The sequence below is a fragment of the Saccharomyces mikatae genome (assembly GCF_947241705.1).
Source record: "Saccharomyces mikatae IFO 1815 strain IFO1815 genome assembly, chromosome: 13".
Classification (NCBI taxonomy): Eukaryota; Fungi; Ascomycota; class Saccharomycetes; order Saccharomycetales; family Saccharomycetaceae; genus Saccharomyces; species Saccharomyces mikatae.
The window spans coordinates 799,104-825,728 of record NC_079268.1 but is presented as its reverse complement, the minus strand read 5'-3'; the positions used below and the strand labels follow the sequence as shown (position 1 = coordinate 825,728).

General features: G+C 38.8%; 12 protein-coding genes and 1 non-coding gene across 13 annotated transcripts; 7 read left to right on the top strand and 6 right to left on the bottom strand.

The window, feature by feature from the left end:
* Positions 1-90: 90 nt before the first annotated feature.
* Positions 91-1,959, bottom strand: PRM15 (phosphoribomutase PRM15; the record flags this gene model as incomplete). Its single annotated transcript, XM_056225003.1, has 1 exon — positions 91-1,959. One exon carries the CDS (start codon positions 1,957-1,959, stop codon positions 91-93), a length of 1,869 nt encoding a protein of 622 aa, XP_056078865.1.
* Positions 1,960-2,239: 280 nt separating this feature from the next.
* FCP1 (protein serine/threonine phosphatase) lies at positions 2,240-4,438 on the bottom strand (the record flags this gene model as incomplete). Its single annotated transcript, XM_056225002.1, has 1 exon — positions 2,240-4,438. The coding sequence occupies one exon, from the start codon at positions 4,436-4,438 to the stop codon at positions 2,240-2,242; it is 2,199 nt and encodes a 732-aa protein (XP_056078864.1).
* Positions 4,439-4,739: 301 nt separating this feature from the next.
* Positions 4,740-5,858, bottom strand: DSK2 (ubiquitin domain-containing protein DSK2; the record flags this gene model as incomplete). Its single annotated transcript, XM_056225001.1, has 1 exon — positions 4,740-5,858. One exon carries the CDS (start codon positions 5,856-5,858, stop codon positions 4,740-4,742), a length of 1,119 nt encoding a protein of 372 aa, XP_056078863.1.
* A 245-nt stretch (positions 5,859-6,103) lies between these two features.
* BUL1 (ubiquitin-ubiquitin ligase BUL1) lies at positions 6,104-9,052 on the top strand (the record flags this gene model as incomplete). Its single annotated transcript, XM_056225000.1, has 1 exon — positions 6,104-9,052. The coding sequence occupies one exon, from the start codon at positions 6,104-6,106 to the stop codon at positions 9,050-9,052; it is 2,949 nt and encodes a 982-aa protein (XP_056078862.1).
* A 321-nt stretch (positions 9,053-9,373) lies between these two features.
* Positions 9,374-10,321, top strand: RCE1 (CAAX prenyl protease; the record flags this gene model as incomplete). The annotated part of the gene is made up of 1 exon (XM_056224999.1): positions 9,374-10,321. The coding sequence occupies one exon, from the start codon at positions 9,374-9,376 to the stop codon at positions 10,319-10,321; it is 948 nt and encodes a 315-aa protein (XP_056078861.1).
* A 388-nt stretch (positions 10,322-10,709) lies between these two features.
* Positions 10,710-13,481, top strand: ZDS1 (Zds1p; the record flags this gene model as incomplete). The annotated part of the gene is made up of 1 exon (XM_056224998.1): positions 10,710-13,481. One exon carries the CDS (start codon positions 10,710-10,712, stop codon positions 13,479-13,481), a length of 2,772 nt encoding a protein of 923 aa, XP_056078860.1.
* Positions 13,482-13,931: 450 nt separating this feature from the next.
* SCS7 (fatty acid alpha-hydroxylase) lies at positions 13,932-15,086 on the top strand (the record flags this gene model as incomplete). Its single annotated transcript, XM_056224996.1, has 1 exon — positions 13,932-15,086. One exon carries the CDS (start codon positions 13,932-13,934, stop codon positions 15,084-15,086), a length of 1,155 nt encoding a protein of 384 aa, XP_056078859.1.
* Positions 15,087-16,173: 1,087 nt separating this feature from the next.
* On the top strand, positions 16,174-16,245 carry Smki_13.trna19Q. The gene has a single exon. It is a non-coding gene; the product is annotated as a tRNA-Gln (tRNA).
* Positions 16,246-18,248: 2,003 nt separating this feature from the next.
* RRN9 (Rrn9p) lies at positions 18,249-19,346 on the top strand (the record flags this gene model as incomplete). Its single annotated transcript, XM_056224995.1, has 1 exon — positions 18,249-19,346. One exon carries the CDS (start codon positions 18,249-18,251, stop codon positions 19,344-19,346), a length of 1,098 nt encoding a protein of 365 aa, XP_056078858.1.
* A 248-nt stretch (positions 19,347-19,594) lies between these two features.
* TMA23 (Tma23p) lies at positions 19,595-20,206 on the bottom strand (the record flags this gene model as incomplete). The annotated part of the gene is made up of 1 exon (XM_056224994.1): positions 19,595-20,206. One exon carries the CDS (start codon positions 20,204-20,206, stop codon positions 19,595-19,597), a length of 612 nt encoding a protein of 203 aa, XP_056078857.1.
* A 233-nt stretch (positions 20,207-20,439) lies between these two features.
* PRP24 (U6 snRNP complex subunit PRP24) lies at positions 20,440-21,801 on the top strand (the record flags this gene model as incomplete). The annotated part of the gene is made up of 1 exon (XM_056224993.1): positions 20,440-21,801. One exon carries the CDS (start codon positions 20,440-20,442, stop codon positions 21,799-21,801), a length of 1,362 nt encoding a protein of 453 aa, XP_056078856.1.
* A 151-nt stretch (positions 21,802-21,952) lies between these two features.
* On the bottom strand, positions 21,953-22,891 carry PPA2 (inorganic diphosphatase PPA2; the record flags this gene model as incomplete). Its single annotated transcript, XM_056224992.1, has 1 exon — positions 21,953-22,891. The coding sequence occupies one exon, from the start codon at positions 22,889-22,891 to the stop codon at positions 21,953-21,955; it is 939 nt and encodes a 312-aa protein (XP_056078855.1).
* Positions 22,892-23,291: 400 nt separating this feature from the next.
* Positions 23,292-26,147, bottom strand: RSN1 (Rsn1p; the record flags this gene model as incomplete). The annotated part of the gene is made up of 1 exon (XM_056224991.1): positions 23,292-26,147. One exon carries the CDS (start codon positions 26,145-26,147, stop codon positions 23,292-23,294), a length of 2,856 nt encoding a protein of 951 aa, XP_056078854.1.
* Between the last annotated feature and the right edge of the window lie 478 nt (positions 26,148-26,625).

Here is a 26,625-nt window from a genome sequence, read left to right as displayed (position 1 = left end):
ATTTATATTGATATAAGAATTGTTACGAACAAAAATAAAATGATTTATTAGGTTGGTGACCTTTCTTTAGTATATAGGCCCCAAACGGTTTCAAAAATGTGTAACTATATCCATTTTCTCCGGCCTAAACCACTCACGCTTCAGTACATTCCAGGTTAATTTGGCCAAAAATGTGGCTCTCTGTTCTTCATCTGCACAAGCTTCGATATATACTTTGATTTTCGGTTCTGTTCCAGACCCGCGAATAGTGAAGCGGATATGCTCACCCTCATTGCCGTCACTTGGTTTAGCTGATACTGTTATCATTTGTGATGAAGGATCGATGGGAAGAGTAGGCTTATGATTTGAAGTGTCCGACTGATAACCAATGGTCAAATCTCTGTAATTTAGCACCTCGATTTCTTTACCAATTGAAGAAGGGTATGATACGCCCTTGGGGGTGTAGGCATTTCTGATATAATCAAATATCTCATTTGTAACAATTGGACTTGAGACAATGTAATAGCCATTGTACTCTTTGAATACCCCATACTTCTTAAAACCGTCTTCTAAGATACTTATCGGGTCCAGATTGTGATCTATCTTCCATTGACAATAAGCTTGCAAAAAGACAATGGAAGCGCTAAGACCGTCTTTATCATGCTCCATTGCTGGAAACATGTAGCCAATTGCTTCCTCGAAGCCAAAGGGAACATAGTAGCCTTCCTTTTCCAAAAGAATAGCACGATTTCCAATCCACTTAAATCCTGTTAGCGTTTCTTCGTAATGGAACCCTTCTACTTCCGCCATTTTTTTGATCATTTGTGAAGATACTGTTGAACTTAACATAGCCAACGGATGGGCATGCTGAAATTGCTTTTCCATACTTTTAAATTTCTGAAATTCAAAGATTGCAAAAAGAAAACCGATTTCATTACCTGTTAGTTGTCGCCATTCACCTGACCTTATATCTTTAATAGCAACAGAAAATCTGTCAGCATCGGGATCGTTGGCAATAAGTAAATTGATGCCGTGATTCTCCGCTAAATTTATACCAAGGTCTAAAGCACCTTTTTCTTCGGGGTTAGGAAAAGCAACAGTTGGGAATGAAGGGTCTGGCTCTTGTTGTTCAGGAACACATAGATAGTCTTTACCTTCTACCAATGACATTGTCTTTTTCACGATCGTACTAAAAATGTCAAAGCCAACTCCATGCATTGGTGTGTAAACAAACCAAGGTTTTGCTTTTACTTCAAACTTTAACGGGTCGGTCCCCACTAGATTCTTAGAAACCTCTCCTAAATACAACTTCAATATTTCTTCCCTTGAGTACATCAATTTGCCTTGTTTGAGTCCCTTGTTTAGAACATCATCGAAATTCCAAACATTAGCCCATGGTTCTAAATTCATGTCAATGGAATCAGAAATGGCATGATCGTGGGGTGGAATTATTTGGCACCCATTTGAATAGTATACTTTGTATCCATTGTCCATTTTCGGGTTATGACTTGCAGTTACCATCACACCAACAGAGGCCTTCAGTTTATCTACTGCAAAAGGAACTAGAGGGGTGTGAACAAATTCGTGATCAGGATTCAAGTAGTGCACTTTAAAGCCTTTCAAAAGAAATGCAGTAGCAGTGGCCCTGGCGAACTCCTTGGAATGAAACCTATGGTCGTGTCCCACTACCGCTACCAAATTGTTTGGAAATTGCTGTTTTGCATAAGTTGCCAATCCCTGAGAGGCTTGAATAATCACTAAAGTATTCATCCGGTTAAAACCAGCTTGCATCTGCGATCTTAAACCAGCAGTACCAAACTGAATTCTAGAATCAAACCTTCTGTGTAATTCATTCCAATCAGACTTCTTGCAAAGCGCAGTGACCTCTTCTATAGTTTCTGGGTTCTGGTCTTGCTCAAACCATAATGAGATAGCTTCTTTCAAGTTAGATGGTACGGCTTCTAAAAATTGCAGAGACATTTCTTGCGTTTGTATAGCTTATTGCTCGAAAACACCTTTGAGAACTTAGGGGTAAAGAAAAAGTGCCTCAAACTTCTCTTTAAAGGAGAGAAAAACATAACAGTATAATGAAAGATTGAAAAAATGAAAATAAAAAAAAAGAGGGAGTGAGAATATTAAAACGAGCAGAAAATAGTGCTATTGCTATTGGTTTATTTTATTAAAAACATATATACTATGAACAATTACAATCACAAAGAACAGTGAAAGAGAGGAGCGGGCGGATATGAGAACCGAACTATTAACCATCCAGCATATCCATCAACTCTTCCTCCAATTGTGAGTCGCTGTCTTCGTTATCGTCTCCTTCTCTTTTCTGTTGTACAGGACCATCTTGTAAAGGTTCTGCCTTGGTCTTCTTCTGCGATGTATCTTCATGATTGTCCTCGATGCTTCTCTTTCTGTCGATGCCTTCTGGGTGATTTTCTTCGTCACTTTCATCATTGTGCTCATCGTCCTCGTCGTCATCGCTGGCTGTATCCGGGATATCATCATCATCATCATTGTTTAACCATGAGGTACCGGTTGCGAATAGATTTAGATTTTCTTGTGATGTCAACATATGCTGCTGTTCTTGATTTTCCTCCAGATATTCCTGCCTTTTTTGTAGTTGTGATTGAAAGTTTTGTAACTCCTCATCAGAAATGGGACTGTCCACGATTAAAGTGTAGGGTTTTTCATCTACTTTTTTCCAATTTACCAGACACTCAAATATCCAATCTGGATGAACGATTTTGATCTCTGGGTTGAACTTTTTCGCCAGACGTGCCTTATAAGTGCTTGGGTTCTTGGTGATTAAATGTGTTGTGAGGAAATCTATATCCGAAGTAGAGGTGGCACCAAACGTGCTTGTCCATATTACAATGTCCGACCTTTGGATGTCAGTCCCAAGGGGTATTAAACCCGAAAAAACAAAAAAGCAATTTTGGAAGACTTTTTGCTTTAGACTTGGTATAATTTCCATCAAATTTGGTTCTGGTTCATTTTCTTGTGATAGCATTTGATAATAAGTCATGTGAATGTTTGATAGCGTGCCCATTAAGTAATATAGTTCATCGTCATCATCGACTAATAGTTTTTGATCATGCAAGTGTTTTTGTAGTTTGGCCAAGGGTCGATTCTGTTGTTGGACTTCCAAGGATGCTGAGTATTCTAGTTTTTTGGTCAACTCTTCTTTGGATTCGTTTGCAGGAGGTTCTTCTGCAGTGGCCAATTGGTGATTCAACTTTTCTTCCTGACGTTTAACTTCCTTGTCTATCTTTTCTTGTAGCTTTTTTTCATTGTCCATAATATCTGTCAGCAGTTCCTGAGATTCTTGGCTCTTTTGTCTTGTCTTTCTTCCAAGTTGTAGCATTCCAGTAGATTGCTTGGGCAGGAAATTGGAGTTGATATCACCTACTCCAACGAAGAAATTATAAGGAACAACTTTAATTAAGTTTGGACACCAATTCCAAACATCACCTCTGTCGTCAATAACTACAACCATTGACTGGTCTGTGGGGAATAGTTTAGCTAATGATTTTGTCGTTAGAGACCCATTTTCGTCACGCGATAGAATTCTATCGCCAAACAATTTGCCCGTAGGATCGACGATTTTAGCTATTTGTAAGGCATAAGCCCTTGTAGCCATTGTGTAGATATGCATTTCAAAGAGAGGAGCTACTTTAGCGAAAAATTCCTTTAACCCAGGCCTTACCTTCACGTAGTACCAACATTTCCTAACTGGAGGCGGTCTCAGCACAGAACCATCTTCATTCATATACATGAGTGGGAGTACTAGCTCCTCATCCAAAGTGAAGCTCTTGACGTCTCTTAATGTTTCAAAATTTGGATTATTAGGGTCGTTTTTCCACTCTGCGATGGTAGGATCTACACCACAATGAATGATAGTTTGATCTAAATCCACTACTAAAATCAGTTTCTTGTCCCGTCGCAAATGCTCCTTCAATGCCTTCCCCGTCCTAATGGCCTCCGTTTCACTAATTTGTAAATCCATGTCTCCGACGACGTCTAATGGCACACCATCGAAGGCGTCTGCGGACACTTCTTTCCCACATTGAGTGCACAACCCGCCATAGACGATATCGTGGTTACATGGTCTTTTTATCTCGCAAATCACTTGGTTCGCTGTAGCTACTTCGTCCCCCACATCTACATTCCAGCTAATCAAATCTCCTTCGTAGGGACTCTCAAAAAATTCTATAGATTCACGTAGCTGTTTAGTTGGCGGAGAGACACCATTGCTGCCGGCACCGCCGCCGGGAGAAGCATCGTGCTCGTTGTCATCAACGCCGGTCTCTGAGGCCCTTTCCACCAAGTACCAGAATTTATAGACAAGCAACCTATCACCTTCATGGAGATACGAACCTACACTTGGGATGAGTTTGTCGATCTGAATCGGATACGGCAAACCTTCGGGAGATCTTATTTGTGTGGTCATAATGTACTTTGCTAATGTTTACACGTATGCGGTCAATGCAAGTACCGCTATATGACTAAATACAGTACCCTTGCTACCGACAAAAGGGGTAAGGGGTGCGTTGTTGGGCTGAATAGCTTGTTGTTATTATGTGTTTATACTGTAAGTGTAGAAGGAAAATTTTTTTTCGCAAGGGCGCGTCTTTCCAAAGTGTTCAAATATTATAATGATATTATTGATGGATACATGTAATACGTAGATTAGATATATGCCGGCAGGAAGGATAAAAGTATATAGTTTGCGGAGTGTAGATAATCAGTACTTAAACATCGCCGTTTAGTAGTGAATCAAGAGCGCCTTGAACGGAACCGCCGCTTCTTCTGAGGGCTGCAACGTTTCTGTCGAAATCGAAGAAGCCCATGTCGTTAAGTTGTCTTAGTTGGTGTTCGTAGCGCTCCTCTGGTGGTCTAGTGTCCTCTGGTTGGGAAGCTTGTGCGGAGGCTTGTTGCGGTTGAAACATGGACGCTAGTAGGGCAGGGTCAAAAGCGGGCATCCCTGTGCCTGTAGCGTTTCCTGCGCTGGCGAAGGGGTTTAAAGCAGGGTTCAGCAAAGATGCAAAAGGGTTTGCAGCAGTGCTAGAACTTGCATTGGACCCTGCGTTGGGGGAGGAAGCAGTGTTGGTGTTGGTGTTGGTGTTGGCGCTTTCCTCTGGAGCATCGCCACCGGGAGCAGGGAATGCGGAGGCAGCCCCGCCGGTGGAACCAGTACCGGCGTTAGGATCCATCATTCTTGCGAATTGCATGCTTTGTCTGATCATATCTGGATTGGTGAGCATCTGTCTGAACATGGGGCTCTGTAGCATTTGCCTGGCCTGTGGGCCCATGGCCTGCAGTTGCGGGTTGGACTGAATCATAAAGTCCAACATTTGTGGGTTACTCAACATTTCGTTCATCTGTGATTGAAAAATAGGGTTTTCCATCATCCTCAAGAGCTCATCTTGATTATTCGAGTCGTTGTTCAAGGCACCACCGTCCGGGCCAAACATGTCTGCAGAGGGCATATTCAAGTAACCAGCATATCTGGCACTCGTCAAATCAGCCAATGGGTTGAACCCTGCACTTTGACCTGATGACATGTTTGGGGTGGCAACAGTACCTGCAGCTGCACCGGTGGCGGTGGCGTTATTCGTGCCAGCGGCAGCGCCGGGCTGTGGTTTGGGCTGCGACTTGACCAGATGGACGCTGTGTCCGTCCTGGATGTGGTATGACTCCACGGTTTGGTCATCCTTCAAAATCTTACCCGAGTATATCAATCTCTGATTTGCCACCGGAACACCGTTTGCTTTGCTTATCGCCTCCTTGAATTGTGACACTGTGCTTTCAGGTGCCACGCTTACCTCCCACTTGTCTTGTCCAGACTTGATATGTATGTTCAACGACATTATCGTGCTAGTGCTACTTGGTGTCTTTGATGCGTCTTATTGTCTCTCGTTCATCAGTTGTATGAAGTTAAAACTGGCTTTCAACTGTTTCTTCCCTGTTGGCGGGCGGTGACCCGCTTTCTGAGGCTGTCTGTATCATGCTAATAAAAGAGTAGCAGATAGCTGAGCTGAGATGACCAAAAGGGTCGCTTAGCAAGACAGATAAGACGCTGCTTGTCTGGTTGAACAGGTACATTGCAAGCTATATGGTCAAAGATTTGAATGAGCCCGGTTTTCTACCGAAGAGGAGGCCTTTGCTGCGTCCTCAACGGTCTGATTCCATGGCCAATAATCCGGCATCTGTGAATGTTAATGCAAGCACAAGGGGTCGTGGTAGACAAAAACAAGAGTCTGGTAAGGACAGTTCGAGGTCACCATCGTTACACTCTCCAAAATCATGGATAAGAAGCGCGTCTACAACGGGAATTCTTGGACTGCGGCGTCCAGAGCTAGCACATTCTCATTCGCAGGCTCCTCCGTCTGCTGCACCTGTTGGAAGTAACCGATCTCCTTTGAGAAGATCTACCGCGAATGCAACTCCCGTCGAAACTGGTAGATCGTGGACAGATGGCGATATTAACAACGTTGTGGACGTTCTGCCCTCCTTTGAGATGTACAACGCCCTGCACAGACACATCCCGCAGGGGAATGTCGATCCAGATAGGCACGATTTCCCACCTTCATATCAGGAGGCCAATTCAACTGTAACTAGTGCTGTAGGCTCGAGCACCGTAGGCTCGAGCACTGATCTCTCACATCAACCATTGTCTACGAACGCATTGGGTGCCACATTGGGTGCCACACGTTCTTCGTCAACATCTAATTTAGAAAATTTAATTCCACTACGAACTGAACACCATAGTATTGCGGTACAACAATCAACTGTCGTTGATGAGGATTTGGTGGAGGTTCCTCCGATACTTGATGATTTGAATGACGCAGACAATATTTTCATTGATAAATTGTACACTTTACCAAAAATGTCCACGCCCATCGAAATTACAATAAAGACCACGAAGCATGCACCAATACCACACGAGAAGCCAGAAGAAGAATCCATTCTTAAAGAGTATACGTCGGGTGATTTAATTCATGGTTTTATTACTATTGAGAATAAGTCTCAAGTGAGCCTGAAGTTTGAAATGTTCTATGTTACTCTGGAATCTTATATTTCCATAATTGATAAGGCCAAAGGCAAAAGAACAATCAAACGGTTTTTACGAATGGTAGATTTAAGTGCCTCTTGGTCCTACTCGAAAATTGCGCTGGGGTCCGGTGTGGACTTTATTCCTGCAGATGTTGACTACGATGGTTCCGTCTTTGGGTTAAATAATAGCCGGGTTTTGGAACCCGGAGTCAAATACAAGAAATTTTTTATCTTCAAGTTGCCATTGCAACTACTAGATGTTACCTGTAAGCAGGAGCATTTCTCTCATTGCTTGTTGCCTCCCAGTTTTGGTATAGACAAGTATAGAAATAATTGCAAGTACTCCGGGATCAAAGTTAACAGCGTCCTTGGGTGTGGTCATTTAGGCACAAAGGGCTCGCCCATTTTGACCAATGATATGTCTGACGATAATCTCTCAATCAACTACACTATTGATGCTAGGATTGTTGGAAAGGACCAAAAAACTTCCAAATTGCACATTATGAAGGAGCGTGAATATAATTTAAGAGTCATTCCTTTTGGTTTCGACGCCAATGTCGTCGGGGAAAGAACCACTATGAATCAACTGAATGATTTCACCAAATTAGTACAGGAAAGATTGGAAGCCCTTAAAAAAATTTTCCAAAGGTTAGAGAAAAAGGAACCTATAACGGATCGCGATATCCACGGTGCAGACCTAAGTGGCACTATTGATGATTTCATAGAATCTGATTCTCAAGAAATTTTACAGAGGAAACTGGATCAACTACATATCAAGAATAGGGATGATTATTTGGTCAATTACAACGATTTGAAGTTGGGTCATGATATAAACAGCACTCGCACTGGAAGTAGTAGCTATAATACTAATAGAGCATGGGGTTCTTTTGTTGAAAGTGAGTTGAACTATAAACTGAAAAACAAATCCAACACCTCGTCATTCCTGAACTTCTCTCACTTTTTAAACAGTAGTTCCAGTTCAACGTCCATTTCTTCAAGTGCTTCAAAGAACAATCACGACCTGACAAGTAATAAAGAAAGGACTGGTTTAATACTAGTAAGGGCTAAGATTCCAAAACAGGGCTTACCATATTGGTCTCCTTCATTATTGAGAAAGACAAATGTTTTCGAATCTAAGAGCAAACACGATCAAGAAAATTGGGTGAGATTGTCTGAGTTAATTCCTGATGACGTGAAAACCCCACTGGAAAAAATTGATTTACAATTAACCTGTATTGAATCCGATAATAGTTTACCTCATGATCCACCAGAGATTCAATCAATTACCACAGAACTAATATGTATAACAGCTAAATCTGATAATTCTATCCCAATAAAACTCAATTCCGAATTGTTGATGAATAAAGAAAAGCTAACGGGTATCAAAGCATTGTACGATGAGTTCCATTCAAGAATTTGTGAATATGAAACTAAGTTCAACAGAAGTTTTCTTCAGTTAAATGAGTTATACAATATGAATAGGGGAGACCGTAGGCCGAAGGAGCTGAAATTTACTGATTTTGTTACGTCGCAACTGTTTAACGATATTGAAAGTATTTGTAATTTGAAAGTTGGTGTTCACAATTTATCAAGCATATTTAAAAAACAAGTAAATACTTTAAAGCAACATCCAAAGCACACACCGTCTGAGGATTCAATATCGCACGCAGTTAACGGTAATTCATCGCTACCCAATTCAGCATCATTGACGCCGGTAACTTCCTCATCCAGGAGTAGTTTATTTCTACCAAGCGGTAACTCATCCACTTCTCTGAAGTTTACGGACCAAATTGTCCATAAATGGGTTAGAATCGCGCCTTTGCAGTACAAAAGAGACATTAATGTGAATTTGGAATTTAGTAAAGATATTAAGGAAACTTTAATTCCAAGTTTCGAAAGTTGTCTGTGTTGTAGGTTCTATTGCGTTCGAGTAATGATCAAATTTGATAATCATCTTGGAGTAGCAAAAATTGATATCCCTGTTTCTGTTCGGCAAGTGACAACATAAAGTATAGGTTAGACAAGCTCCTCCTTACTTTTCATAGATATAGATACAAGCATTGTTTGTTTATATATGAAGGTACGTATTGCGTTGTTCTGTCTTCTGTATAATATTAATAAAATTCTTCTTAAATTCATGTTCGGAAAGCTCTTTTTCTTTTCTTGACGATTAGGTGAAAATCTTTGATGATTTTTATATCTTTGATTTATGATGTTGAACTTCCAAACTTCAGGAACAAAACATAGATTTTTCTGGATCAAGAAAAATAAAGCAGACCACATTAATGTTTTAAACTATCATATATCGTGAAAGGAAACCAGAACAGCAATGTTGCCATTCCCTACATTTCTAGTGCTCCTATACATATCCATATCATATGTAGTACCATTATATGCAACTTCACGACCGGAAAGTTCAAAACGAGATAATCCTCGAACCATTAAATCTCGGATGGTGAAACTAACGTTTATGCTGATTTCCAATCTCTTTTTGGTGCCTTTTTTACACTCTCAATTATCTGGTACCACTTCACACGTAAGTTTCAAAGATGCGTTTTTCAGTTTAGGCATCATACCTGGTTATTACTGTGCATTACCATATCCTTGGCATTTCGGCCAGTTTGTGAAAGATGTAACCAAGTGCATTATAATGATTATGACGCTATATTGTGGGCCTGTATTAGATTTTATATTATACCATATATTGAATCCAAAGAGCTCAATTCTCGAGGATTTTTACCATGAATTCCTAAACATTTGGAGCTTCAGGAATTTTATATTTGCACCAATAACTGAGGAAATATTTTATACATCAATGCTCTTAACGACCTACTTAAGCCTAGTACCACGCTCACAACTGAACTACCAGCAGTTGTATTGGCAACCTTCACTGTTTTTTGGGCTCGCACACGCACATCATGCCTATGAGCAATTCCAGGACGGCTCCATGACAACAATTTCCATTTTGCTCACTACATGCTTTCAAATTTTATACACAACTCTTTTTGGTGCTTTAACCAAGTTTGTATTCGTAAGAACAGGGGGGAACCTATGGTGCTGCATAATCCTACATGCCCTGTGCAATCTCATGGGTTTTCCTGGTCCGTCAAGATTAAACTTACATTTCACCGTAATTGACAAGAAAACTGGACGTACTTCCAAATTGATTTCTATCTGGAATAAATGCTATTACGCATTGTTGTTCGTTGGTGTAATATCCTTGAAGGATACCCTACAAAATTTGGTCGGGACTCCTGGCTACAGAATAACACTATAGTTTTCCTACATATTTACATACCGTTAAGAATTTCTTGTACCATATAACGCTTTTTCTTCATTATTATGGAACTCTATCGAGCGATCGGGCTTTTGTTACGGAAGAGTGAAAAAATCGAGTTTTGGTGTTTTGATGAAAGAATTTGGAGGACTGTAAAGGAATCTATACTTTATATTACGGACTCAATAGCAAATCATCGGCGTTGGTAACAGTTCAAGTTGTCGGATTTGAAAGTAAAGAGAAGGCAGCTTCTAACAGATTTCGAAGTTTTTCGTTTTTTTAAGGTTTTTTTTTGGTTTACTAGAGTTTAAGGTCTTACTTAGTTTTGGTTTGTTTTGTGGGTTGCATATTTTTTAATTTAGAGGAAGTTTTAGCCACTTTTTCGATCATGTCCAATAGAAATAACGAAGGTACATTGCGTACCACGTCAAACAGTAAGGTCACAGCTAGTCAAAGAGATAAACGGAAGTCCGAAGTTTTAATCGCTGCACAGTCCCTTGACAATGAAATTCGTAGTGTGAAAAATCTGAAAAGATTATCGATCGGGTCAATGGATTTACTTGTCGATCCGGAATTAGACATAAAGTTTGGTGGGGAATCTAATGGAAGACGATCATGGTCTGGCACGGCATATAATTCTGCTTCAACACCAGGTGGTACAACAAGAATGAATAACACACGATATAGTGATCCAACTCCGCTAGAAAACTTGCATGAGAGAGGTGATTTAAAGTTAGAATCCTCTGATAAGGGTAGACAAAGCAACTACGCAGGTAGTAAAAAAGGCGTTCATTCAACATCGAGAAAACTAAATGCTAACGCGTTAAAGAAGAACTTGTTATGGGTTCCTGCTAACCAGCACCCCAACGTTAAGCCGGACAATTACCTTGAACTTGTACAAGATACTTTGCAAAATATACAACTGAATGGTAGTGAAGATAATAATGATGACCAAAATAACGGTAATAAAAACAGTGGTTCGAAAGTTTATGATAATAAGGAAAACGATACGGAAAACCTGAACAGGGCTATGTCAAGGCATGGTACTGCATCACTAATACGAAGGCCCTCAACATTGCGAAGATCATATACGGAATTTGATGACAGTGAGGATGACAATGGCGACTCAAAAACTGTAAATAAAGTCGAGGAAAGAACCTCCAGAATAAAGGAGAGACCTGTCTCATTAAGAGATATAACCGAAGAACTAACAAAGATTTCAAACAGTGCGGGACTAACGGATAATGATGCCATCACGTTAGCCAGGACGCTTAGTATGGCTGGTTCCTATTCAGATAAGAAAGATGAGGCAGAGCCTAGTAACCAGGAAGGACATCATATAGAAGAGGACAGTAATGCTATGACTTCACAAGCGGAACCTTCAGATGATGGTGAATATGCCTCCAATATGCCCATCAACAATAATATGACATGGCCTGAACGATCATCACTGAGAAGGAGTAGATTTAACACCTATCGAATCAGGCAACAAGAGCAAGAAAAAGAAGTAGAAGAAGATAAAGAAAAAATAAAAGATTACGAAACAGAACATCATTTGCCTTTGGCCAACAATACTTCGAAAACCGCAATAGATCCGCATAAATCGCCATTTAGACAACAAGCCGAAGAACCTGAAAGTATGAGCTCGCCTGGGTCTATTGGTGATTTCCAAGACATCTATGATCATTACAGACAGTCTAGTGGTGAGTGGGAACAGGAAATGGGAATAGAGAAGGAAGCCGAAGTAGTGGCCACCAAGTTTGAAATAGATTCTTTGGAACAGGACTTAGAGTTAAGGGAGGAGCCTGTGGGCGTAATCAAGTCAAGCTCTACAGAAGAAAACAAAGAAACCAAACGCCATCGCAGAAGAAACGGATGGACATGGCTGAACAACAAGATGAATAGAGACGATGATAATGAAGGAAACCAACGGGACGACGAGAATGAAGAAAATATGGACTCGCAAAGAATGGAGCGCGAAAATTCCAAAAGGCATCATATTTCACTATTCAATGGCAGCGAGAAGGCAGAGCAATCGAATAAAGAGGAAGCAAATAGTGCGAGTGCACCCACCACCACATCTCAAACAAGACAGAAGATTGAGAAAACTTTCGCGAACCTATTCAGGAGGAAGCCACATCATAAGCATGAAGCATCGTCATCGCCATCGTCATCGCCATCGTCATCACCATCATCAATACCGCTAATGCCAAATAATGATGCTGTGCACGCTCCTGAAAAGAAAGTCAAGAAAATTGGCACAAAGAATGGTAAAGAACCGGTTGAACCCATTGTGTTGCGTAATCGTCGTCGTCCTCAACGTAATCATCACAGCCGTCGTGGTTCCCGAGAAATAAGCGTAAAAATCACTAAAGATTCCCAGCCACAGTCTCAATTACAATCACAGCAGCAACTACAACAGCAGATACAATTGCAATTGAAAAGCGAGATCAATGAAATGGAGATGAAAAAGAATGAAGAAAATGATTCCGATAATTTGCCCAAACTACAGCCTGCAGTTAGTGTAAGCAGCACTAAAAGTAATTCGAGAGACACAGGCGAAGAAGAGATAAAGAAACGAAACGAAAAGAGGAGCAATACTATAGAACTCTCAAACGAACAACACCGCAAGTACGTCCAGAAGGAGAAGACCCATGAGCAAAAAGCTCCATGTCGATCCCCAAGCCAAGCTCCAAGCCAAGCTCCAGGTCAATCTCCAAGCCAAGCTCCAATCGAAACTTCAATCGAAACTCCAATCGAAACTCCAAGCGAAACTCCAAGCGAAGCTCCAGCCAAAACTCAGGCGGCCCCACCCTTGAGGCACACATCCGTATTACCGCCAAGAAAGCTTACCTTTGCAGATGTCAAAAAACCTGACAAACCAAATGCACCTGTTCAGTTCACAGACAGTGCTTTTGGGTTCCCATTACCTTTGCTGACGGTGTCTACGGTTATTATGTTCGACCACCGTTTGCCAATCAACGTCGAAAGAGCCATATATCGGCTGAGTCACTTGAAACTGAGCAATTCAAAGAGGGGACTACGTGAGCAAGTGTTACTAAGTAACTTCATGTACGCTTATCTGAACTTGGTTAACCACACTCTTTACATGGAACAAGTGGCTCACGACAAGGAACAACAGAACCAACAACAACAATGAAAAGGCATTAGCGCTGCATACATAGACATATACAAACTACACGTAAATACACAGAAAGACTGATTCATGCTCATAAGTTACGTTCTCCACATACGACTACCCCAGCACAGCAATACAAGGTTGGATGGATGCCAAACTTCTCATAATACACTTACTGAAAAACTGTCTTACCTCTGAGAAAGAGAGCTTTCTGCGGCCGGAAGAAAATGTGCCTTATCCGCGGGGCAGTTCCGCGAAGAAACTACCGCACGACGCCGGAAATATAACGGGTTTTGCGCGGATTTACTGACGTGTGACATCTTTTCGCAGTTATTTTTTTCCACTTAAGAACCGTATAAGAACAGAGGATAGCAAATTTTAGATGCTATTGTGTCTATTGTTTTTATAATTTTTCTATTGTTTTCGTTGGCAGGTGGTGAGACTGGTGATTAACTAGAACTACTTACGAAGATGTCGGCTAATACTTCCAAGACTTTGGAGTTGTTTTCAAAAAAGACGGTTGAAAAACACAATACTGCCAAGGATTGCTGGGTCACTTATCAGAATAGGAAAATTTATGATGTGACCAAGTTCTTGAGCGAACACCCTGGTGGTGATGAATCCATTTTGGACTATGCTGGTAAGGATATTACTGAGGTCATGAAAGACACGGATGTGCATGAACACAGCGATTCCGCGTATGAAATCCTGGAGGACGAGTATTTAATTGGCTACTTGGCTACTGACGAAGAGGCAGCGAGATTGTTAACCAACAAGAATCATAAGGTTGAAGTACAATTGTCATCTGATGGTACCGAGTTTGACTCCACTACTTTTGTGAAGGACTTGCCAGCCGAAGAGAAACTGAGTATTGCCACTGACTACGGAAATGATTACAAAAAACACAAATTTTTGGATTTGAACCGTCCTCTGTTAATGCAGATCCTGTGTAGTGATTTCAAGAAGGATTTTTACGTTGACCAAATCCATAGACCAAGACATTACGGTAAAGGTTCTGCCCCATTGTTCGGTAATTTCCTGGAACCATTAACTAAAACAGCTTGGTGGGTTGTTCCAACAGCTTGGTTGCCCGTGGTTGTCTACCATATGGGTGTTGCTTTAAAGAACATGAACCAGCTATTTGCATGTTTCTTATTCTGCGTCGGTGTCTTTGTCTGGACTTTGATTGAATATGGTCTTCACCGTTTTCTGTTTCATTTCGATGATTGGTTGCCCGAAAGTAACATCGCATTCGCTACTCATTTTCTACTCCATGGTTGCCATCATTACTTGCCCATGGACAAGTACCGTTTAGTCATGCCACCTACTTTATTCGTCATTCTTTGTGCTCCATTTTACAAGCTAGTGTTTGCACTGTTACCACTCTATTGGGCTTACGCTGGTTTTGCAGGCGGGCTTTTCGGTTATGTTTGCTATGACGAATGCCATTTCTTTTTACACCACTCCAAACTACCTCCCTTCATGCGTAAGTTAAAAAAATATCACTTGGAACATCATTATAAGAACTACCAACTGGGATTTGGTGTCACTTCTTGGTTTTGGGATGAGGTTTTCGGTACCTACTTGGGTCCTGACGCCCCACTGTCCAAGATGAAATATGAATAAGTTATTTGTCTTGATAGTCTACACTTTCGAAACTCAAAAAAAAAAAAACTTTGGCAAAGAACTTATCTTCCACATATTTATTTTGAATTTATTTATTTTACTATATGTATTTACATATATATATATACACAAGTAGGAGAAATCATGGATGAAATTGATGAACAAACGTTGTGTAAACGATTATTCCATCCACGACGCCTATACGAAGAAACGGCCTAAAAAAATGGCGTGTTATTACCTGTATTTTCTTCTGATCAAGTCGATGGAGGACACCATCTCTCACGTTTCCACCATTTGAACAAGGATCAACTTGAAAGACATTATTATCATTTGTTGAATTTTTGGATTTCACTGTTGATAAAGACAGTACTATTTGTTTACAGAACATTCTAGAAGTCCTCCTCGATGATAAAGGAATTCACAAAAGAGATCAATAATTCTACACAATAATATATTCATTTATTTTCTTGTTTCATATTTTACCCTATTCTTGCGTTCTGGCTTCTACTAAATCCGATGACTAACAGACTGTTGGAATAAGTGATTACTACTATATATTTATTCGTATACACTGGAGTAATTGACGACGAACATTCTTTAACGTGATGCTAATAATGTTGGATAAAGGAATACAAACATTCTTATGAAGATACCAATTAAATGGAGGAGGCAAATCCTAATTAGAGAATTTCCTGCACTAGTAAGATAAAGATCTATTAATTGTCCAGAACTTAGTATATAAGAAGATGAGTTATCACTAAAAATCCTATCATCAATGTTCCGAGTTATGTCTGAACCATTGGGTTTAACACAAACAACCAGCGTGTGTTTTATATACCTCTCTTATATAATTTAAGAAGGAACGACTTATTCTTAATTATTACAACTTACTAAACAACTAATTATCAACATTCTAGTATATCTACATACCTAATAATATTCCTTATTAAAAAATGGAATCCCAACAAATACATCAAAATCCACTCTTATCTCACCGACACCATCTTTATAGTGCTTTAGTAAAAGATTAATAAAAAACATTCTATAAAACCAGTAAGTTTGGGTTACGATAACAACAGAAGAAAACGGTCCTATAGTGTAGTGGTTATCACTTTCGGTTCTGATCCGAACAACCCCAGTTCGAATCCGGGTGGGACCTTCACTTCTATTTTTTTCGCATCAATTTTGCCCAAGGGCTTTTTTTTTGGACCGAATTTAAAGGATATGATGACATACGAAAGAGGAAAACTTGGCACTTTTCTACAGGTGCATTCCCCTCAAGTGATTGGTACAAATATTCTCGAGTTAGGAGGTGTTCAAGATGTTACTTCATTCAATTCGCTTTTATGGTGGTCTCAATTTTGACTTATCACATAAGAAGCAAAGGAAGGGCATGCTTTAGACAAGTCATAGTCGTGCAGCTTATATGTGTACATATATGACTGACCTGCCCTATGAAAGTTCCATTGAGTTTTAATCTTTCTTTGCTTTTATTTTTATAGAGGCTTTACTTCTTCGAAATATGACAATCTCCACCTGCTTTTCAGTCTGCGTATATCTGCACTGAGCCTGGTTCGAATGATAGCAATGCTTTTCAGAATTATCCAATATTCTTAAGTTTCAATGACCATATTGTATTATAACCGATTGGAAGAATTCCCACCTTTCGAAAAGGACCGTTTGTTTTCTTATCGTAACCAGCATATATAAATAATCTTGTTGTACAATAGTACAATGATACTACAATACACAGAATTCTAAACCTTCTTTTGATTTTTATTCTAGGTACTTTGGTATATATGTATGAAAACAAGATACGTTAAAGCACCATGACTTCAGTACCAAAATTATTAGTTCTTTCTACTCTACTAGCACTTAGAAATGCAGACATTATAGCATATACAGGAAGCAGATGTGATGGAGATGTAGGTGCCAGAGTCAGTGAAGATCAATATACAAGGAAGGCATAGTTTCAGAACAATAGATAAGAACGATTATGACGTGTATGCTTCTGTGTGGGCCAAGGAAGGATGTCACGGGAATGAAAATGGGTATAGCAACTTATGGAGAGAAACATGCTACAACATAGACACGGGCGGTAACGCAGGCAGTATGAAACTATAAGATCATTGTCATGCACATGATTCTGACATATGGTCTAGTGTCGAAGTATGGGGCGACCTTATTGCCAAGCAGTGTGCAGACATTTCTAAGCACAGAGTTTCTAAACGTGGTGCTAACGACAACTCTACAATTGTTAACTCTAATGGTGTTACTCTGGAGGTGGTACCTGAAACACTAGCAGAGAGAGTAGCAGGCTTGCAACGGATCTCTGATAACGCTAATAGTACAGGAGATTACGAATTATACATTTGGGCACAGAGCAGTATAAATAGGTATTCGGCAAAACAATTTAAGCCACTTGGCTCGAGAAGCTCTTAAATCGTTCAGAAAAAACTTATAAAAACAAAAAAAAAACATAAAATATATACAAACAAAAAAACATGTTACTTTTTTCATTCATTCTAGTAGATTTACTGACTCAAATTAATACAATCTAAACATTTTATATGATGATCGCATCCTATAGTGCCGAGCTGCCATTTCAAGGTGCTCAATATGCTTCGACGGATGAACTCGTGAGGAACAAACTCTCTGCACAGCAAAAAGCAGCGATTGATAACTATTGCAATGCCTACGGGTTACGAACTGAATACGCATAGTTATTCGTCATCACCATTTGTATATAAAAAGAGTATATCATTTATAACTTTTGTTCCCCATGCACATAAGAATTTCCTCGAAGAGATGGCTTTAGATTGTTGACATTGTGAGAATACCCCTTGCTCATCTATAATTTATCTCCATCATAAAGACTTAGCGTTTTTTCCCATACATAGATTCTATGTCATTTGAGTGGTTTTATATAATGCTATTCATGATTTTTCACAGAAGTATTTTTCTTCACCAAAGTAAAGAAAAAGGCTTTTCGTATTCGAAAATTGCTTAGAGACAAGAATCACATTCAGATTTTACAGTAGAGGTAAAAATAGTCATGTGTCGGTGGTTTTTTTCTTTAGACATTTATAGGTTGTATTGTAAAACTGTAATATTTCGAAACGAGGAAACATATCTAAGAGTAAATATTACGTGAGGTTTTTGATGAGTGATTTTGACGAAGAAGGTCAAATCGAAACCCAGATCGATGCTCCCATCGAAGACATTATACGGGATTCTGAACTTACTACCACAACTGCTGATAAAGAGACTTTGAAGTCTGCAAATGAATTATTAGACTCTCAAGAACACTCACACAGAATCGATCTTTCGTTGCATTTATACTCCGCCTATCTTTTAAAGAGGCTACTATACAGGGCAAACGAAAAAAAACATTTTTACGAAGTGAATCAGTTTGTGAAGACTCAAATTAAGGATAACTGGACCAGCTGGCCTAATCCTAATACGATCATTGACCCTCATGTAGACAAATTGTACGAAGATATACCGGAAAGTGTCGAAAGCGTGACTATGCAACCGGGAGAGGTATCAAACAAGGCTTTAATTCACGCCTCAGATATGATGAGAGTTGAGCTAGCTGCTCAATGGCAAAGATATCTCTTCAAGTCAGCATTGGAGCATAATGTAACGCTAGATGTGGATGAATTGAATATACCAAATGAAATATCTCAGCATATTTTAGTTAAACTGGATAGCCTATTCGAGGGATTACATGATAAAATAGCTAAAGAGAATGAATTTGATGTAAGGCAAGATACACACTCTAACAATATAAAAGTGAAACAAATAGATGATGAGCCCGTACAGGCCAATCGACGAATCAAATTCACATATCATGATTTAATTTCAAGAGGATGTGAAATGAATGAGGATATGACTGAAATCTATATGAAATCATTAGAATTATATAATGATATTCCAGAAAAGTTTAAAAGAAGGAAATTTAAACTGCCCAAGCAGATTCTGAAAAAGTATAGTCAACCAAAGAAGACTAGTTCATACTTGAAGGTGTTATTGAGCAAAACAAGAGAAGATTATATACCAGTGGAAAAGTTACTAAAAGATAAGCGGTTGACATCAAAGGATAAATCCAAGCTACAACGCCTAAATCGCCAAGAGACAGAAGATGCCATGAATAAAAGAACCTTTTTTCAAGTCAAGGGCTACTCAGCGGATGAGAATGAGATCTCTGATTATGACTTAGAAGATTGTCTCATAAAGCTTCCCAGTGGCAACTACTAAAAGTTTTGAAGTGCTGCTTTCATCATTATCTCTTTTTAACATCAGCAAACGTAATAATAAATATACTCATCCTAAGAAATCTTCCAATAAAAAAAATCAAAAATACAAATCTTCAAAATAAACAGGAAAAGACTAAATATAAAATTAGAACGATAAATCACGAAATCTATGGAAACTTTTTATGGATATAGTACATATTAGAATTACGAGAATCATATATGTTTCATTTTTTTTTTTATATGGTTTAGTTAAACTTTCTTCGTTTTTATGCTCTTTGAACTTTTGGACTTTTTAGACTTTTTATGCTTCGATTTATCATCTCCATTACTGGTATGCTTGCTCTTCTTCTCTTTTCTATCTTCTTTCTTAAATTTCTTCTCCTTTTTAGTCTTGCTATTGTCATTACTTTTTTTGTTTTTCTTAAGCTTCTTTTTCTTAGCCTTATTATCATCATAATCACTCCTGCTTCTCTTCTTCTCCGCCTTATTTGAAGTTGCACTGGATACAACAAAATTAGTTTCCTTCTTCTCGCCAAAATTATCTATAGTTCCTTTCAAACCTTTCCCTTTAACAAACCACCTATATAAAGGCGAGCTACTTTTTGATACAGCAGATGCGAGCACTTCATTTTGGGTAAACTTGATACTGCCATTGCTCGAATCAGTACTTACGTCCAAGTTTTTCAAGTGTCCATCAAAAAGTCTTTCCCACCATGCTTCACCATCATTACCGCCTGGGGCATTACCTAGTCCCTTCTTATCTCTCTTGTGCTTTACCAGTATAGGCCTTTTTAGACCACCTTCTTTGAATGCTTCTCCCTCTTTCCAGCCATAAGATATAAGATATTCTTTGCTATCCATACCTGACTTATTTCAACAATATCTCCTTATATCACTCAGGTTTTCTGCGTACATTATATTAGTGAATTGTGAAGTGTATTACAATCTTTTTTTAAAGTCATCGCAAGAAAATTTTCAGGCGAGAAGTACAGTAAAAATGATATTCAGTGACAACACTAATGACCCTTTATGTTTAATGAAAGGTAGTTGCCAGACTCAAAACGAGCCCACATACTAACTTTACAACGCTGACAATGGAATATGCACATTATAGTAGGCCAGACTCAAAACGACCCGTGGATGAAGATCATCCAGTGGGCGCAATATTAAGTTCGAAGAAGGCAAACGAAGCCCTAACAAGAAATAGAGAATTAACAACTGTACTAGTCAAAAATTTACCCAAGAGCTACAACCAAAATAAGGTCTATAAATACTTTAAAGATTGCGGCTCTATTACACACGTTGATGTGGCAGATTCGCTTATGAAGAGCTTTCGTTTCGCGCGTATTGAATTTGCCAGGTATGATGGAGCCCTCGCTGCAATAACTAAAACACACAAAACTATAGGTCATAATGAGATTTTAGTATCCCATTTAGCAGATTGTACGTTGTGGATTACTAACTTCCCTCCAAATTACACTCAGAGAGATATCAAAGATCTATTCAAAGATATTAATATCGTTGTTTTAAGTATACGGCTTCCCAGTTTACGATACAATAAAAACAGAAGGTTTGCTTATATTGATGTTACTTCTAAAGAAGATGCCTATAACAGTGTAGAAAAATTGAATGAACTTGAGATAGAGGGTTATAAGTTAGTTATCAAGGTCTCTAATCCGTTAGAAAAGTCGAAACGAACTGATTCAGCTACACTTGAGGGGCGGGAGATTCTTGTACGAAACCTGAATACGGAGCTACTTGATGAAAATATCCTAAGCGATTCATTTAAGCAATTTGGATGCATTGAAAAAATCAATATACCTGCTGGACAGAAAGAGCAAAGTTTCAATAATTGTTGCGCATTTATAATTTTCGAAGAAAAAGATTCAGCTGAAAAGGCTCTTCAAATGAATAAAACTCTGCTGCACGATAGGGAAATTTCTGTCTCCTTGGCAGATAAAAAACCATTTTTAGAAAGAAATGAAGTCAAAAGGCTTCTTTCATCGCGTAACAGTAAAGAACTAGAAACATTGGTATGCTTGTTCCCACTTTCAGATAAGGTTTCGCCAAGCCTAATTAGACAATTTCTTCAGGAAGAAAAAAGCGTCAATACAAATGAAATAAAGAAAGTACTTCTCGTAAGTGACTTTAACGGTGCCATTATTCTATTCAGAAATGGGAGATTGGCGGCAAAAATGCTAATGATACTAAACAGATCTCAATTTCAAGGAAAAACAATACGATCAGGTACTATCACTGACATGAAAAGGTATCACAACAATGAGCGGAACCACAATATGAAGGGCTCCAAATCCAGCCACATAAACTTAATACAAAACAGACCAACTTCCCAAAAGAAGGAAAATACTCCCAACAAACAAGAACAGATGTCAAATGATGACTTCCGCAAGATGTTTTTAGGGGAAAGAAAAAAACCAAGTTCTTGCTCTCAATAGGAAAGTAAGTAAAAAGATGAATACAAATGTCAGTTTCTCTCAAATATTGTTATATACCAAGTGGCAAATATTCAATATAGCGGCGATTACATAACTATATAAGCAGAGCCTTAGTTTAAGTATTTCCTTCTCAACGTAAGATTCAGATACTTTAGACATAATACCATTTTTGCACCTCCGGTGGTACTTGAGAGGGGGGTTTGGCACTATCTTCAAGTATAATACCATTACCAGACCTTTCTATTCTAGGTAATTTGTCATACTTATCATCTAATGATCCCGATATGAGTTTTCTCCACGACTTGTGACATTCCTTTATTATCTGAATGGTGCTGCTGGAATTGATATATTGTTCATGGAAGGCAAAAGAGTTCAACGGTTTCCCTGCCGGAACTTTATACTTCCTGAACCACTCTCTAGTAGCATCTAAAATTCCAGGAAAATGTTTTTCTACATTCCCTATGTCGTTTATTTTAGAAGATAAAGGATCGTTTACGTTGATTACTATGACCTTCCAATCCAATTCTCCATCATCAATCAAAGCCAATGACCCTAATACCTTGACCTTTTTTATGGAACCCATCTCCAAAACATCAGAGCCGATTTCGCAGCAATCAAGAGGATCATTGTCACCTTCCAAGCTCACAGCGTCATTTCCCAATTCGTGTTTAACTGTTGGATCTTCCCACGTTTGTGGTATAGCACCATAGTTGTGAATATAACCGTGATAAGGAAAAATATTGTTTACAAATCTAAGCTTACCATTTTTCGTATCTTGTATGATCGGATTGAATCTGAGTTCTTTGGAGATTTCAAATTTCCCAGTTGTCCATCTTGGCACTTCAACTATCATGTTTACAGTCTTTTCACTTTCATTCAAAGCTAAAGGTACATCATGAAAAAAAGAAGCAACTTCTCCATTTGACAACGTTACATATTGCTTGAACCCAAGGGTATATTTACTGCCTTGTTGAATGGTGTTGAACTGTCTATGATTGCGAACAGATAAGATATTTAATGTTTGTTTTAATCGTTCCATTGCTCTACTTTTGGCTACTAAAGCATTCATTCGTAATACACTCATGTTCATATAATAGTATCTGTACGATGGTGTTCTTTCACGAACAAAAGCGAAGTGGATTTCTCAATTGAGTGTTCCTCCTATAAGCACTGGCTAAGCTAACTGATTTTCCCGTATTGCGGTCCGGAGTATCTACTATCCAGTATTCCAAACCTCAAAAATGGCCAAAAACAGAAACCTCTAATAGAATAGATAAGAAGGGTATATTATACATGATAAATGATTGAGCTATACATTGTTAATATAAAAGACACGGTAGAGAACATATTTAAGAATGTATCTAAAAATTAAAACATAAATGTGCGGTATTCTTCTCCCCTTTTCTTAGTAGAATTACATTTCAACTGTCAGAGGATAACAGTTAAACAAAAATCAGTGATTAATAGTTTCTGGTAAACGTGTCTTACTTTCAGACTGCCGAACGACTTTCTTCCTCCTTAAAGTTTGAATCCGAAAAAGGATTATCTTCTTTACTAGCTATTTCATCTTCACCTTTAGCTTCTCCTACATCTCCTTCTTTAACATCATTGTACGATGGTGGCACGTCACGTAGAGTAAAACATAAATTTTCGTCGATGGTAGCATTCTCATCATTCATTTCTACAACTCCGGAAACATCTGAAATCAATGCCTTGGAAAACCCAAAAGGATCTCGAGGTATCCATAATACCGGACACTGTGCACTGACGGCCGGATAATCGTAAGCATGAGCAATGTCAAAATCATTCACTCGTTCGTCAGGGTCAACCAAACCATAAATTTCAGGTAACCTTCCTTTCAAAACCTTATAGGAGTAATAAATATGAGGTTTCAAAAATCTTTTCCACCATGGTGCTGAAGGTATTTTCATCGTGTCACCATCTGCTAATAATGGAACGTCTTCAATTATATTTTCAGCGTTAACATTTGTATTTGCTTCATTATTTGGGTTGAACTGGTATTCAAATGTATTCTCACTGAATAGGCTATTATCAACTTGTTGTTCCGTAGCTGATTCAGTCTTCTTGTGGTATTTCTTTATTGGAAATTCGGGCAACTCTTTGATTCCATCCATATTGATATTTGCGCCAAAGTTGTTTTTCTTTACTTTTCCCTCTCCTATGCCCTGGTAAATGTTCTTAAAGGAAGGAGTATCTGATACACCATCGAGTGGTTTCATTGTATCCACTGGAACTACCTTTGTCAAATGATCAAATGCAGTGTTTAAATGCAAATGTATAAAAACTGTCACACAAATGCCAATGACTTGTAGAACAATTGGGCCCCAACCTTTGCCAACAACGAAAAGACCTAGAAGACAAACTTGGCCGATGTAAACACCAACAATGGACTGGAATAGAGCTCTTGGGTAGTAAATGCCTCTCCCATCTGGAGACTCCTGAAAGACATAGGTTAAATTGTATAAGTATGCGACATACAACAGAAAGAATGCAACTGCGCCAAATAATAAAATTGTCGGAGAAATAATAGCGTAAGAAAAAATGATAACTACCAAATTTGTATAAACTGGAAAAGTCGTACCCCATTGCATACTTGATAATCCAGAAAAACGATTCCACTTCTTCCTAACAGTGCCATCTAAAAGGGCACCTAAAACATAGAAAAGAATTAATGGGACGATTTGCAAAAGAGCACCCGATGAAATGGACAAACCTTGCAGAATCACATATGACATAAAGAAATTAGAAGCTTTTGGTAAATTAGAAGCCAGTAAATTCATGGCTTTTGAAGGGTCCTGCACAATTTTGGTCGCGACGGATGTAGCGGCAGAAGATAGCGTGATAACCAAGAAAACCTGAATGACTTGAAAGGCAAAATATGCTTGTTGAGTGAAATGCTCCACATTTTGGCTAGAAGCAGCGCCCTGAGTTACAGCCATAGCTCTAATGAATCTCGGCAAGAGACTCATCAAAATGGCTAATGCCACGGTTGGTGCTAAAGATGTCAAGAGACCCAATAAAACGTCTGGCAATTTGTAAATAAATCTCAACCAATGAAGCTCGTTAGTTAAATTAGTAATATTAGAAATCATCCCGACAAAAGTCACTGGAGTAGACCATAATATGATCAATGCTATAATTACAGAAACAGAAGTAACTCTTCTACCCAATCTTTCCCACCAAAACATTCTCAAATTAAACCATACAATATCTGATGGTTCAATACCAACATACGCTGGAGTCATGAAAAGAGGCGCATGGTACGTGGTAATCTGAGAGGCAACTTGCGCTTGATATTGAGACTCAAATTCTACAAAAACAGAATTGAATGGTTGTGCATTTTCGTGATCTGTTTGTAATTCCTTTACTTGTGCATCCAATTTGGGTAGTTCCTCCTTGATGTAGTTTATGGTATCCACTTTTTTGCCAAAAAAGAACTTCGCGACCTTATTAATCTTATGATGCGGTCTTTTCTTATCAGGGACATATTCTGCAATGTTATCAGATATGCACAATTGAGGACTCTTTTTGCTTAATTTATTGATCTTCTTCAATGCAGATTTTATGTAATTTGTTACCGCACTTTCAAGTTGCAAAGCCATTGCTTCTCTTTTCTTGACCATAGATTCGATATCACTAGAACTTCTGGCGATCCAAACCCTCTTAACACCATCGAACAGCTTAGAGAACTCCTCTTCACTCAAATATTGCTTAGGAACAGTTTGAAAAAGCACGGTTCTCGAGGATAACTTTTTAGCATAACGAGGAGACGCTAGCACAGCATGTTTCATAGAAGTGTAAAAATACAATTCCCTATAGATAATGTAAAGAAATCCCCAAAAGAAAATCCACCCACAAAAAACGTGACCAAAATATCTACCGCGGTGCTTAACATTTTGATAAGCCAATCGATTCAGTCCCGTTTGAGAAGTACCTTGACCACTAGCATTAAGAGCCAGTAAAATGGGAAATATATAAATCAGGGATACTGCACAATAAATAGAAATGATAAAAAGGTATCTCAAAAAAAAGTACCCATCCAGACCAGCTTGCTGAATGACAAAATTGTCTGATTTCTTCAACAACGGCTTCAACCATTGCCACACACCCTGTGGTAGTGGTTCCGGCTTCTTTTCTTCATTAATCAGATTGAACGAAGATTTAGGCTCATAAATCCTTTTCAATTTTATACGTAAAATAAGGAAGGCAATGACGAAAACACCAAAAATAGCACCATTACTTACCAAAGACGTCACCACTTGTTGTGTTGACGTTTCTGTGCTGGTAGCTGTAGTAGTACTATTAGTACTATTAGTACCATTCATATTGCTTCTTTGTTGTTGCTACTGTGCCCTGTCCTTTATTTTTGCTAATGAATCAAAAGAAACGGGAAAACAAAGAAAAGTGAATATATATAAACAGAAAGAGATAGGATAAAAAACAAACAGATAGAGTTTGATTACGAAGTTTTTGTTAATAATATTATACAACCAGGCACGGAACAAACATTGAGGTCAAGTGCCAAGCCATGCGGCTTTGCTGTTAGTTATCGTAATTTTTCTTCCCTTTTCACGATAAAAAGAACAGGAATGAAGAATTTTTTCTTCAATTTCAAAACCAAAGCCAGCCCACAAAATCTACGAAGAAGAAACCTTATATCCGAAAGGAGAAGAAATGGTGTGCCTATGTTAAGAAAAATCCGTAGTACGTAAGGCGGCCCCTGTGATGTCAGCTGCGGGAGGTGATTCGCGCAGGGCGACTAATACAGACGGGGCAGCAGAAGAACCGTGGCGTATCGCGGGT